Source organism: Panthera leo, chromosome C1, assembly GCF_018350215.1.
Source record: "Panthera leo isolate Ple1 chromosome C1, P.leo_Ple1_pat1.1, whole genome shotgun sequence".
Taxonomy (NCBI): domain Eukaryota; kingdom Metazoa; phylum Chordata; class Mammalia; order Carnivora; family Felidae; genus Panthera; species Panthera leo.
In genome coordinates, this window is record NC_056686.1 from 193779312 (window position 1) to 193794330 (window position 15019).

A 15019-nucleotide genomic window follows, 5' to 3' on the forward strand; every position below is an offset into this window, starting at 1 on the left:
TCTTTCTGCAGGTTTGGTTTTAAACAATTCTCTTGTCATTATTGCTCTGACTACTCAACTTGGGGATAATTGGTTTAATTTTAAGTCCAGCACAGCTCTGCCTCACGCTCTTTCTTTTTAGTACAAATTTAATAGACACAACTGTAAAGCATTTTAGAAAAGACATGTTTTAGAAAAACCTCACTTGTCTCCAGGTTTATGTAATCTGCAAGCACAAAAATAGAAAAATTAAACAGTTCTAACGAAAGGCACTTCTGTCTGTTTTCTGTATAGTTCAGATGAAATATTGTGTCCTTTTTTAGTCAGTTAAATATATAACATGAACAGACATAGTGATCTCTAATTTATTAGCATGAATAACATTAGTAATAATGTCTTTTGCATTAGGAGAAATTCCAAGAAGGCAAGAAAGTCAGTGATATTATAGAATTCTCTCTGGTCTGGGATGGAGAAAACCTAATTCTTGGTAAATTACATAGCCTTATAAATAGATAGCTTTAGGAACGATTGTATAATTTTTTCTCCAACTGAGGCACTTTGGAGAGTGAAAGGGGATGCTATCAAGAATTATACCAGTTAGGGGCGCCTGGGTGGCGCAGTCCGTTAAGCGTCCGACTTCAGCCAGGTCACGATCTCGCGGTCTGTGAGTTCGAGCCCCGCGTCAGGCTCTGGGCTGATGGCTCGGAGCCTGGAGCCTGTTTCCGATTCTGTGTCTCCCTCTCTCTCTGCCCCTCCCCCGTTCATGCTCTGTCTCTCTCTGTCCCAAAAATAAATAAAAAACGTTGAAAAAAAAATTTAAAAAAAGAAAATCTACCAGATAAATGAAATTAAAAAAAAAAAAAAAAGAATTATACCAGTTAAGCAGAATAAACTGGAAGTCTTTGGGAGAAAACGAAACACTGGTTCCCATAGATATAGTCACACTTTCAGGTTCACTGCATCGAATTTGATCCACACAGGGCTTTCCATCATAAGACTACTTGGTGATCAATGCAGATTAGCTTCTTTCAGGGAAGTAGGAATATACATGCCTACGAGGAACTATCAAAGTGAAATCATATTGTGTTCTCTTTTGAATCATAAGAAAGGTTGAAATAATTCAGTAATAACCAAAACTAAATCATGAAATTATTCACTTGATTCTAGTGCTATTTCTATATTATTGAATTTTTAAAAAGATCCTAACTATGAAATGTAGCATAAAAGTAATATATATCATAAACATGAAGAGTTGAAGGGGAAAAAAAGTTTTAATGTCACATATCCACCACTACCTTAAAATAGGACATTTCCAGTTTTTTAAAGTTGCTTGGATTCCCTTCCCTAATCATATACCCCCTATCTCCCAGAAGACCCTGCTCTCTTGAACTTTATTTTATCTTTCCTGTGCTTTCTTTATTTTACCACATGCACTTGTATCTCTAGGAAATACATTGTTTCTTTTTGTTTTGTTTGCCTAGTTCTAAAATTCATTTAAATTAAATTATACCATCCTCTTTTTGTTCCGTGTTTCATTTGAGTTCACCTTTGTTGATGCTTTAGCATCAATACAATCATTTTCACTGGTGAATGATGTTTGTTTGAATATGTCAGTTTACATATCCATTCAATGTTAGATGGACATTTTTATTTTTTCAAAATTTTGACTATTTTGAACAATGCCTTCGTGAGTGTTACTGCATATGGGCCTTGATTTACAGTTTTCAAAATACATGCGTGGGTGGCATTACTGAATCATAATTTTACTATAGGATACCAAAGTGTATTTCAAAGTAGTTGCAGCAATTACTGGCAAAAAAAAAAAAAAAAGCTGCTGTTGCTCTGTGCTCTTGTCTTGTATTGTCCAACATTTTTATCTTTACCAGTCTGATGAATTAAAGTAACAACACTTTATATTTCAACCTAAAATCTGAAATGTCTTCTTATACCATTTACCATTCACGTTTCACTTTGGCAAAAGATCCCATGTGTTTATTTTCTATTTTTTCGAGGATTATTTAAATTTTGTTGAGGATTTTAAAAGGATGTAGATATTGTCAATAAGAATCCATTTTCTGTTCCCTACTTTGTGGCTCATTTTCATTTTATTCCTTATACTAAATTTTAATAAAGAGAAAATTTTAATTTGATTCATTAAAATTTTCTTTATGGCTAGCAGTTTTTTTTAACAGATTTTTAAAGAAATTCCAAGGCAATAAATATATTCTTATTTTTTCTTATAAAAGTTTTAAAGTTTGCATTACACACCGAAGTCCTTAGCTAGAACTTACCATGTGATTGGTATAAGATAGGAAATTGTTTTCTTAATCCTTTTTTATCCACATGGAAAATAATTATCCTAGCATAATATATTACTAGTTCCTACTTTATTCTCTGATGTGCAGAGAATTCATTTCATTTATTGCTTTGAATTCATAGTATTATCTTAATTATGTGTCAGATTTCCATATATGCATGAGTGTAATTTTGAGGGTTTCTGTTTTTGTTTTTTGTTCTATTCCCCTTGTACCCTAAGTTAAACTACTCTGTTTTAATAGCTAGAACTTTTAATGTCACCTAAGCTATTTATGGCTCTTTGCTCTTCCGTGTGAGTTTTATAATTAGGTTGTCAGGTTTCATAAAAATACTTTGATTTATTCTTGGAATTCTATCGAGTCCATAGATAAATATAGAGATAACTGAAATTCAAATTGAAATTCAGTTCTTAATTGGTTAGTCAAAAGTTCTACTTCCTTCTGAATCAATGTAATTTTAATTTTTTTAGTAATTTGTCAATTTCACCTACATTTTCATGGGTTTTTTGGCATAAAATTTATCATAACATTTTCTTATTAGCTCTTAATCTTTGCAGTATCTGTAGTTATTCTATGTTTTTATTTCTAAAATTGTGGGGTTTTTTCTTGTTTAGGCTTGCCAGATATTTGTCAATTTTATTAGTTTTTTTTTAATGGCCTTGTTGATTCTGTGTTATCTTTGTTCTCAAATTCATTATGTCCTGCTCTTTATTTTCTTCTCTTGTTTTGAATTCATTGTATTTTTTTTAGCTTATTGGCTGATTGCTGAGCTAATAATTTCACTTTTCCTTTTCAAAACTGATCATTTAGCTATAAATTTCCCTCAAATACTACTTTAACTACACACCATAAATTTTGATAAGCTGTATTTTTGCTACAACTTATTTTTAAGTAATTTTTAATTTCTTTAATCTTTTTTTTTTTTTTGACCCATGGGCTATTTAGATGTGTATGTGTGTGTTTCAGTTTATAAATTCCAAGGTTTTATTAGGCATCCATTTGCTATTGATTTGTAAGTTTGTTTTTGCATACTGATTCTTTAGAATTAATGGAGACTTGTTTTATGAACCAGAACATTATCGATTTTCATAAATGTCCCATTTGTGGTTGAAAAGAATGTGCAGTCTCCAATTCTTAGGTGTAGTATTTTATATTCAAATCTCCATTCTTATTTACTTCTTACTGTTTGATATGTGGATTACTAAGTTGTGGGGTTTTTTAAATTTAAATTTTATGTTTTATTTTTAAAAATTTACATCCAAATTAGTTAGCATATAGTGCAACAATGATTTCAGGAGTAGATTCCTTAATGCCCCTCACCCATTTAGCCCAACCCCCTCCCACAACCCCTCCAGTAACCCTCAGTTTGTTCTCCATATTTATGAGTCTCTTCTGTTTTGTCCCCCTCCCTGTTTTGATATTATTTTTGTTTCCCTTCCCTTATGTTCATCTGTTTTGTCTCTTAAAGTCCTCATATGAGGGAAGTCATATGATTTTTGTCTTTCTCTGACTGACTAATTTCACTTAGCATAATACCCTCTAGTTCCATCCACGTAGTTGCAAATGGCAAGATTTCATTCTTTTTGATTGCTGAGTAATATTCCATTGTATATATATACCACATCTTCTTTATCCATTCATCCATGGATGGACATTTGGGCTCTTTCCATACTTTGGCTATTGTTGATAGTGCTGCTATAAACATGGAGGTGCATGTGTCCCTTCGAAACAGCACTCCTGTATCTCTTGGAAAAATGTCCAGTAGTGCAATTGCTGGGTTGTAGGGTAGTTCTATTTTTAGTTTTTTGAGGAACCTCCATACTGTTTTCGAGAGTGGCTGCACCAGCTTGCACTGCCACCAACAATGCAAAAGAGATCCTCTTTCTCCGCATACTCGCCAACATCTGTTGTTGCCTGAGTTGTTAATGTTAGCCATACTGACAGGTGTAAGGTGGTATCTCATTGTGGTTTTGATTTGTATTTCCCTGATGATGAGTGATGTTGAGCATTTTTTCATGTGTCAGTTGGCCATCTGGATGTCTTCTTTGGAGAAGTGTCTATTCATGTCTTTTGCCCATTTCTTCACTGGATTATTTGTTTCTTGGGTGTTGAGTTTGATAAGTTCTGTATAGAGTTTGGATACTAAGTTGTGTTTAAATCTTCACACTGATGGCAAATTTGATGGCATTTATAGTTGTAGTTCTGACAATCTATATTTATTTAGTAGCAGTTTAGAAGTATGGCAAGTATCTAGTGCTATGAGCCTTTTATCACTAGCTAGTGACCCAGTTTATTTTTAGTAAGATAGATTTCTCTCTGATTCCAATACAGATGAAATCATTTTATTAGGTTAACATTGGCTTGGTATGTCCTTTTGCCAATAATTTACTTTCAACTTTTCTATATGTTTGTGTTTTAGGTATGATTCTCATAAAAAAATACACTGAATTTTTTATACTACTTTAACAACCTTTTCCCCTGGAAAATTTAGTACCTTTGCACAGATTAATGATTGCTGATATAGATTAACCTCACTTTTTTTTGCCTATTTATCACACATTTTCATTATTTCATTGTATATGTGTTCTTATTTCTATTTTATATCCTCTTTTAGATTGTGATGGATTTAGTTTTATTTCTATTGATTTGGTTTGGTTTGGTTTAGCTTTGTTTTATTTATTTTCCTTCACTAGATTGGAAATTATTGTATTCTGTTTTTATTTTTTAAAATTACATATTTCAATAAATGAAGTCTATAATTAGTATCCATACTCTTCCCTCAAACAGTAAAATACTGTAAAGGATTTTAACCCCAACTATTGTTCAAGATTTAGTTCCAGCTTGTTTTTGTTTCAACATTGACAAAGCAGACAATATTTTTATTGATTGTCAGGAAAATTATTTTTGAATTTACCCAAAAGCTTAGCATATTCTCTGCTCCCCATTTCTCCTTGAATCTCATACATTCTCCCTAGGATCCATGTTCTTTGAAGGTGACCTTTCAGAAGTTTCTTTAGTGATGATCAATTGGCAGTAGCTCTCACAACTACAATTTACTTGAAAATGTATTTATTTTGATCTCATTCTTGAAAGATACTTTTGGGGCGCCTGGGTGGCTCAGTCGGTTAAGCGCCCGACTTCGGCTCAGGTCATGATCTCGCGGTCTGTGGGTTCGAGCTCCGCATCGGGCTCTGTGCTGACCGCTCAGAGCCTGGAGCCTGTTTCAGATTCTGTGTCTCCCTCTTTCTCTGACCCTCCCCTGTTCATGCTCTGTCTCTCTCTGTCTCAAAAATAAATAAACGTTAAAAAAAAAATGAAAGATACTTTTGCTGGAATTATAATTACAAGCTAACATTTTCTTTCTGTACCTCAAAGTTCTTATCCCATTCTTTTCTGACTTTATCAACATTCATTTATAGTAACATGCATAATATAATCTGTCTCCCTTAATTGCTTTTAACACTTTCTTTTTATTGTTGATATTTTGCAGTTTCACTAAGATGTTTCTGGCTCATTTTTCTTACTTTAGGTTCATAAAGCCCCTGAATCATGTACTTGGCATATTATATATGTTCTGCAAATTGTTCAATTATTATCTCTTCAAAACTTCTATCTTTCACATTTTATCTAATCTTTAGTTCTATGAATTAAAAAGGTATATGATAGATCTTATTGTTTTATGCTCTGTTTTTGACAATTTCTCTTTCATATTTTTCATTTCTTTGTTTCTTTCAATCTATATCCTGAGTACATTGCTGAGATATGTCTTCCATTTCACATTTTCTCTTTTCAACTTTGTCTAATCCCATGGTTCTAAGCCGCAAGAAATTTTACCCAACAAGGGACACTTGACAATGTCTGGAAGAATTTTTTATTGTCACAACCTGGTGGTCGCTACTCGAATCTCGTGGGTAGATAACAAAAATGCTGACAAACATCTCCTAATACATAGTGCACCCTCCGTAAAGAAAGAATTATCTGGCCCAAATGGTGATAGTGCTAAAGTTGAGAACACTTGATCTAATCTGTCTTTTAATCTATACATTGAGTTTGAAATTTCGAGTACTACTTTTTATTTGTAGAAGTTTTATTTGATCCTTGTTTTAAAACTACCAGGTCAACTTTGATAACCTATTTCTTCATCATACATTTCAATATCCACATTAATCTTTAGATGTATCTGATACCGTACAATTCCAATAACTCCTGTCTTTGTGAGTTTGATTCTATACTTTGTTGTTTCTGCTCTTACTCACGGTAGATTTTTAAATGTATTTGTTATGTGAACTTAACTTCTTGAGATTTTATCTGTGAGAATTCTTTAAGACCTGTATTAAAAGCAGTGTTATTTAGCAGATCAGCAATATCAGCATCATCTGTGCACATGTTTGAAATGCAAATTTTCAGGCCCTCAATATATCTCCTGAATCAGAATGTTTGGGATGGGACCAAAAAAATCTATTTTTGTCTATATTCCCCAGTGACTCTTATTCACACTTAAGTCTGAAGATTTGAGAAGTACTGATGTAAAATATTCCTCCAGAGAGGATTTCCATTTCCTTTCTCAGGCATGGAAGCAGCACTAACCTAAGATTATTTTTAAATGATATTTTTAGTGGTCAAGGAGCATGGAAGTCATACCCATTCTAGTCCAAACTTATACAAAAACGTGGGATTTTGATTAGGAGTTCTCATAAAAGAATCTTTTTTGTTTTGTTTTTTGTTTGTTGACTTGTTTATTTCTGTTTTACCCAGAGCCAGAGCCAAGTCTTTTCAGGCAAACCTACTTCTGCGGGGTAGATCTTTTTCTTATTCATTCACTGAACATAAGTCACACCTGGGATCTTGGCTTTATGTAGGAATGAATGAACTGACCTCCCACTCTGCTTGGGCCCAGACATTTAACTCATGGCCCTTTGAAAACCCAGGGTCTGGCCTCTCCACAGTCAGTAGAAACCTTCAGGGTAATTATTCCTATGCTTGCTCTCACCCCTCTCTTTCCCCCACCCAAAATAATACTTTCTTGTAATTTCTTCTCTCCAGCTGTCTATTATCTCATGTTAGAAACAAAAGAAAGACAAAATGAAAACTTTGGGGGATATTTTATCCAGTATTTTTAGAAGTCTAAACCAAAGGAAGTTTGTTTCTACACGTAATCCATCAGATTGTCAGAAACAGAAGACTTTATTTAGTTTTTATAATACCCAAAATTTTAGTGTGATATGAGTAACTGTTAAAATGACTAGCCATCTAGACCATGTACTAAAATATAATGCCTGCCTCTAGCCTGATAACCAAATGATTTCAGTTGCCCACAGCTACTGTGGAAATGAGCAAGGGCAGAGACAGCCTGTCAGTTACTTAATGATCTCAGTCAGGCAGAGAATTCAATATAGGCTAAGTAATAAATACTGACTCACAAGCACATATCCTCTAGCAAACGAGGTTCCAATGCACATTAGGACCCACAATAACTGCTTATTCCCATTGGTTTTAAATAAATAGGTACCCTATGCCAGCAAGAGCTTTATATTTTATTGTAAGGCATAAAAATATTATGTAATTCCCCAGGGGCCAACATAAACTATTCAGTCTTTTAAAACAGTTAGTTCCTGTCCAGTGTTTTTTATATGAGTTTTCAGAATCAGTTAGGTTTCTTCTCACATAATAAGTTTAGATATAGTCCTTCAGGGAAAGAAATGTATTGCAATTATAACCTTCAATTAACCATCGTATCTTGGTAACAATATTTTCTAAGTCCCCAGGCAAAATAAAGCACAGCTGCTTGAATTAGTGTTCCAATTCTCTCCTTCACTTTCATAAAGGAAACATTCAATATACATAATGATCTTATAAAATGCAGGAAAAGTGACAAAGGAAGTCAAGGAGAAGCAGCCAACCCTTGAAGTTTTCTAGTCATAGGATGTTAGAGAAATCCGTGCTGCATAATGACATTCTTATGACATTTTGTAGCTCTAACTAAATAGCTTTGTAGTCATTGCAGAGAACACCTTATATAAGAGTGAACCATGTGAAATTGTTAGTATTCAACTATTTTTGACCTTCAAACTTATAAATTCCATAAGATTTCACTGAATATTTTAGGTTAATCTAATCTTCCCAGTTAAAATTGATTCCTGCCTTGTCTAGGACTATAAGGTTATGCAACAATTGAATTGAAGCCACTCTTTGGCATTACAAAAATAAAAAGGTAATCTAGCAGACATGCTAATAAGACAGAAATTTAAATACGCCTACTTTTCTTTCAGGACCACCAGTAAAAATTCTCTGTGGTATACCAATGGTATCAAATTTTGTTTAGATGTTCACTTTTGACTATGCTCTGATACTCTGTGGTTTTCATCCATGCAGCGTTCTTCTGATTCATTTTTCTCCATTTGTGCTGTTGTTCTGTGTGATGTGAGTCCATCCCTATCCATTCTGTCATGTCTCCATTTTTTGCTGCTTCTTCAGATTGCGCTGAACTGTAAGAGGTAAGCTCCATCAAAAATAGGAAAAATTGACTCTTCTCTATGTCCAGGAAGAATTCTTTTTGTCCAAGGTATTCTAGAACTCTGCCCCTAAAATCAATACTTTCTAAACTATACTCTGAAAGGAATTTATAAGGAAAATAATTCCCTATAGCCACACTCCACCTAAAATGCCTTGAAAGCTCTTTCATACACGTTGTGAAGTCAGTACTTAATGCTAAGTATCTTCTACCAGGATGCACAGTAGAGCCCTTAGCTTTGTAGAGTCCTCAACTACTTCTTCAATTGTCTGTATAGTAAGATATATACTACAATACCCCCCAGAAAGTGGTATTATTCAGTGTCATCTTGACTATAGTATTTCAAGTCTGCTTTCATCCACCAGGTTGATGAGGATTATAATAAAAAGGCAATGTTTGAGTTACTCTATGTCCTCATCCCTTAATGCAGATAGTGACATTTCTAAAAGTTACCTACTTTTACAGTTAACATGGATCAAATTCATCAGATAATAATCAACCCTCCTTTTCATGTTGTGCTGTATAGTTAATGGGAATTATTTTCATAATGATCTCGATTCCATTTCCAAACTTTAGATTAGGATTTCCTAGGGCTGATAACTGGTATTATCTGAGTTTTATTATAACTAGTTTTTGTGAACAGAAAATCAAAATTGCTTTTCATTCCAAATGCCCTGAGCTTTCTAAGCTTTCTTCTGAATGAGGCAAGCCAATGTACATAGGAAAAACCACAAAGCACAATTTGGATTTTTCATTCATCTATTATTAATCTTTTCAGTGTCATCTAATAGTTAAGGGCAACAAAAAGATCCTCTGCCCCATACATTTGAGTTAGGCTAATTTTCGACCTTGGTAATTCTGTAGGAGCCAGGGTTTACAACATAATGCCACCCTAACAGTGGTTCTGTCTTCCTGTCATTAAGCAATGAATCCCATTGCTTTATATTGGGAATGTGTCAAAATTTGATGGGTTGACAACAAATTCACATGACTCACCTTGCCTTCCAGACTGCCATTTTTACAGACAGATGTTCAAGCCTTTCTGTGTCTGGAAATATGACATATCTGAGATATGTATATACATATACATATCTGAGATATGTAGTAAAATAAATATTTAATACAAGAAAAGAGCATAGACGTTTAATCTGTATGTTATGGTACCCCAATACTGATAGGTTTAACGCAGAAAATCATTTGACCCTCTCAATCTCGTCTTTCTATTCCTGTGACCTACTACCAAATCTTGGCACCAATGCAGTGGATGATAGATTTTCATCATTAGTGTCCACTTTTTTTTTAAATGATAGGTTCTCACCATTAATGTTCATCTGGTACTCTACCTTTCCACATAGGTTAACTTTGCATGTAGTAGTGATGCATCATATGCTTTGTGATATTAAGTTCCTACATAAATATATTTCTTATCAGAATTCTTGATGGCTTCCTTTAAGTTGTGGACAATGAGAAAATGCTTAAAGGGCTAACTTACTAGAATCATTCAGTGTGTTTGAGATACTGTGGTATTCAAAGAATGAAGTAACCAACTCTGCCTAAGAGGAGAGACATTAAGGAAGGCTTCTTAGAGGAAGTAACTAAACTTATTAGTAAAAGTGGGAATTTACAAGATGGGAAAAAGGCTTAACAGCTCCACAAATCATGGAAACAACATGTGAAAAGGTGTAAGATGTCATAGTTAAGGGACTGTAACCTGTTCGATATAGTTAGACCATAGAGTACTTGATACAGAGATAGAAAGGGAGATGAACCAGATAACAAAGGTTGAGTATCTTTATTCGTGTTATGATTGAGATGGATGGAGCCTATAATAAATTTTAAATAGGAAAATGATATGATCATATATTTGTGTTTTAGAGAGTAACGTTACATGACTTTAATGCCCCATTTAAAAAAAAAATGACTTTCTACACACATTCTAGAAATCATCTTTGTCAAGATTTATCTGTGTATATATTAAGACAATGCAGGTACCAAAGAGGAACTAGCAACAATTTGTACATTAGAAAGGCCTGGTATTGAATCCTGTGTTCACCTCTTCCCAGCTGTATGATCGTAGAAAAATTATGCCTCATTTTTAAAAACATTGAAATGAGGATATTATTTCTAGTCTAGAGGTTTGTTATTATTATTCAGAATGACAACTCATAAAAGCTAATCAACATGTAATTGATACTCTCTATATATTAGCCCCTATTTTAATATTGTGGATTAATGAATTATTAAGAATATTATTGTTTGAAATGTTGAAAAGCGTTGGTTACTAATCAGCTTATGGCTATTAGGTAACTCTGAGTTGATGGCCAGTATTGTGATGTATTTTTTTTAAACTGGCTCAAGTTAAGTGTACATATTGTTGATGTATGTACTTTTTGTTACCTGTTGACCTTCTATGGGAATGTTCCTTTATTTATTTATTTATTTATTTTATTTATTTATTTTAGCTTGTGAAGATTTCAGTAGGTAGATGATCCTTAATAGTTTCTTGGTATTAACTGAAAGTTGTTTCTTCTTTTCTTTTTTTTTAAGCACATCTTGACATGACAAGATGGAACCATATTTCTGTTTTTTTGAAGAAATGCTCTGTTTTTCATTTATCAATTGAATAATTTCCTCTTTGTCAAACATTTTCAATTGAAACCATGCCCATTTAAGCAGAATCTTATCTGTTATTCATCACAAAGTAAGGGGGACAAAAGACTAACTCAACAAAATCTAATAAGCACTTCCTTTTCTTACTAGCCAAAATGCACAGGAGCAGTTGTACTTCTTTGGAGTGTGTGGATGGTCATAGATAATATTATTGTTGGAACAAGATCACTATTGACTCCCTTGATTAACATAAGACTAGTTCTAGAAATTGAATATTTGTTTGCTTCGGGTTAAAATTTTAGGTTTAACAAAAGCTTCATATTAAAAAACTCCTTTGAACATTATCTCACTGTCCTATGCAAATCCCAGCTGCCTCTTAAATATGCAATGATAAAGTCATGAAATTACTTGAGATTCTTCAAAAGGGGAAAGCTAAACACAGAAATCTACTTAAAATGTCTAATTCTTCAGTATGCAAATTTGCCTTCAAGGATTCATTTTCCAGAATTCCCACTACTGTTAACCATGCTACTACCAGTCTGCAGTCTGGGAAATATGACTAACCTAAATCAAGACATGGAGACTAAAATAAACTAAGAGTACTTAGTAATTCCCTTTAAGGTCGACCTATTGCTCACTAATCCAACATCATTCTTTCCTCCACAACCATCCTCAGGAAGCTCCTGTGGTAGCCAGAGCAGCTCTGTTTCTGGAATGTGCCCGTTTTGTTCACCGCTGCAACCGCGGCAACTGGCCAGAGTGGATGAAAGGGCATCACGTGAATATCACGAAGAAAGGCCTTTCCAGGGGACGCTCTCCCATTGTGGGCAACAAACGGAACCAGAAGTTACAGTGGAATGCTGCCAAGCTCTTCTACCAATGGGGAGACGTGAGCTTACGATTTTCTTATATAAAAATTCAGGTGCTTGGGTGAAGTGAAGAAGTTCTATGTTTTTGTTTGTTTGTTTGTTTGTTTGTTTGGGAGACAATTTATTGAGTATCTGTTATGTACCATGCACTGAAAAAAACATCTTAGGGGAAGATAAACTTAATTCATTTAATGTTCTCAATAAATCTATGAAGTTAGACATTATTTCCTGTCTCCTTCCTTGGTCCCCTACCTCCTTCCCCGCTATAAATATAGACATTCCCAGAATTTATTATAGTTTTTTTCTGCATAACCTCCCCCAGGAGTACATTTATTCCTGTATTTTTAACTGTAACCTATATGCCAGTAGCATAGACTTCTCTATCCATAGCACTGTTCAGATCCCAGGCCAGCATTACCAACTGTACTCTGGAAGCATTCACTCAATACCCTGAAACACAATCTGACCAAAATAAAACTCTTCTTCCAATATAAATACACCCTCATCTGCAACCTTTCCTGAACTTTCTATTCTTATAAATGGTAACACCATTTATCTAAGACGACAGCCTTTGAACATATTCCATCCTTCCTTCCCTTATTGATTCCATCTCTTCCATGTCACTGATGTCCTTTTAGGTCACATCTTTGTTCTTTTTCATCTGGATGGCTAAAATATTTTCTGATTTGGTCTTCTTCCCACAATCTCCCCTCATCTGACCCATCCTACACACTGCCAACAAAATGATCTCCAAATGGCAGAGCCCATCTGAAAGCAGAACATTCATACTTATCTCCCAGCTTCCAGATTTACCCTCTCTAATTCATTCTCCAAACTGCTCTCACAGTGATTAGGCTAAAATGCAAATCAGATTGTGTTTCTTACCAACTTACAATGCTTCAGTGGCCTTCCTTTTCCCTTGGGATAAAACCCAAATTGCTTAGCCTGACATCACTGCTCTCTCCACAGCCTTTATTCAAATTACAGCAAGATTATGGATGATGAAGTCAAATGACCTAATGTATCTAAAAGAACATTTATCTCAATCCTTTGTGTCTAACAGGTGTTCAGTAATAATAAGTTATTACATTAATTTCTGAAAGCAGGATACATGGTTTGTGCATTTCTAGGCAGTAAACACAGAGTCTCTCAAATGAGTAAGGGTTCTCCCCCATTCACACATTGCCTTTCATCACTCTTCAGAATACAAAATGAGGTTCAGCTTCAAGAACTATAGATCTAGGCCCAATCTACCCTCCCAGCCTTCCTGCACATGTTTCTCTCTCACAAAATTGTGCTTCAGCCAAGTGGCTTACTTGTCAGTCTCTGAACAGATCCGTGCACTTCCTTGACAGATCTTTTGGAACTCCCTACCTGGAGTATCCACTCCTCTTCTTCTCCATTAGCCCAAACACCAATTCTTCAGCATCTACAGCAATCTACAGAAAAGAGACACTGTATGATTCTCTGAACTGAATCTAATCTGTCCATCTCCTGAACTAATAAAATACTTTTTGTCTCTTTCATCAGTTAATGTGTTATTTTGATGTGTTGTTGCCTCCCCAGGAGACTGTAAGCTCCTTGAGGGGAAAAGCAAAAGACAGATACCCTATGCTTGGATCTCAGACCACGGCTTGCTGAACAACCTTCAGCAAGTCTTTCAACCTCCCTCACCTTCCCAGTTGCCAAACAGTGACCCTTCTAGATGAAGGCTTGTAATCTACTAGGGCACATTCAGCAAAGATACTGGCATACTGTAACAATTTATTCAACTCTATGTTTTATGTACTACCTAACAAATTACTTCACTTAATAAATATTTGATGGAAAAAAAAAAGGAACAAACCTATGCCTAAGGCATTTTTCTAGCCTTGGAAGAGACAAAGAGCTCTAAATTATTATCTAGACATTTAGTGTTATCCAAGGCAAGTTCATTTTCTGAGCAACTCTTTAAGCTTTCTGAATTGTGGATTTAACTTAAATTGTTTAGTGTCAACATCCTGGAAAGATCCATGTAGATTTTTCCTCCTTTGAATTTCACCATTAAGTTTGTTGGCTCCATTCCAGACCCATAATTGCATGTCTCCTTCTTTAGAGAGGATCTCCAAATAGTGGCATCAGGACAAGGCTTTTTGTTGAGGTAGTAGTTTTTATTTTTAATGTTTTTCTTTGTTTGCTTAAAACTTCTCAGGTTAGTGACTAAACTTTTAGGATGCCATGACACCTTTTTACAATGCTTTCCTTCTCATTGATATGGTTTTTGTTACTTGTTACTTAATTCCAGAGTTTAAGGAGAGCTTTTTCTTTCCAGATAGTCAAGACATTCAAACGACTTGCGTTTTTATTTAAAGAGTTTTGGACGTATCCTCATCAATTTCTAGTACTTTGTCTAATTTCTTGCATGCCCAGAATTTAGCAACCTTTCTGAATATTTGAAAGAAGTAATACCAGAAGGAAGAAGAAAATTAGTTGGAATTTATACCTACGAATGCATAGACTGTCAAACCCCAAGTTCAGTGCTCATTTTAGCTTTTGACTCTCCTTCCTAAACACGTGTCTTTTATTGTACACAGTTTGTAATTGGAACATAAAAAAAATTAGATAGAGGTGGTGTATTTTGTCTCTTCTTGTGGAAAATTCCTTTTGGCAAATCAGACAATGGTGCATGATGATTCAGAAGAACAGATAGCAGGTATTGGTTCCATGTTGGTGTTGGATACTCTACCAAAGGAATA

At 34.5% G+C, this 15019-nt stretch overlaps 1 protein-coding gene across 3 annotated transcripts in view; it reads left to right on the forward strand.

The window, feature by feature from the left end:
• The window catches only part of UNC80 (unc-80 homolog, NALCN channel complex subunit), a 223804-nt gene that overhangs the window by 83297 nt on the left and 125488 nt on the right, over positions 1–15019 (forward strand). For all 3 annotated transcript variants that reach the window (XM_042953135.1, XM_042953134.1, XM_042953136.1), the window contains exon 23: positions 12092–12304. In XM_042953135.1, the coding sequence (XP_042809069.1) occupies positions 12092–12304 (213 nt within the window). The remainder of the gene's footprint in view (positions 1–12091; positions 12305–15019) is intronic.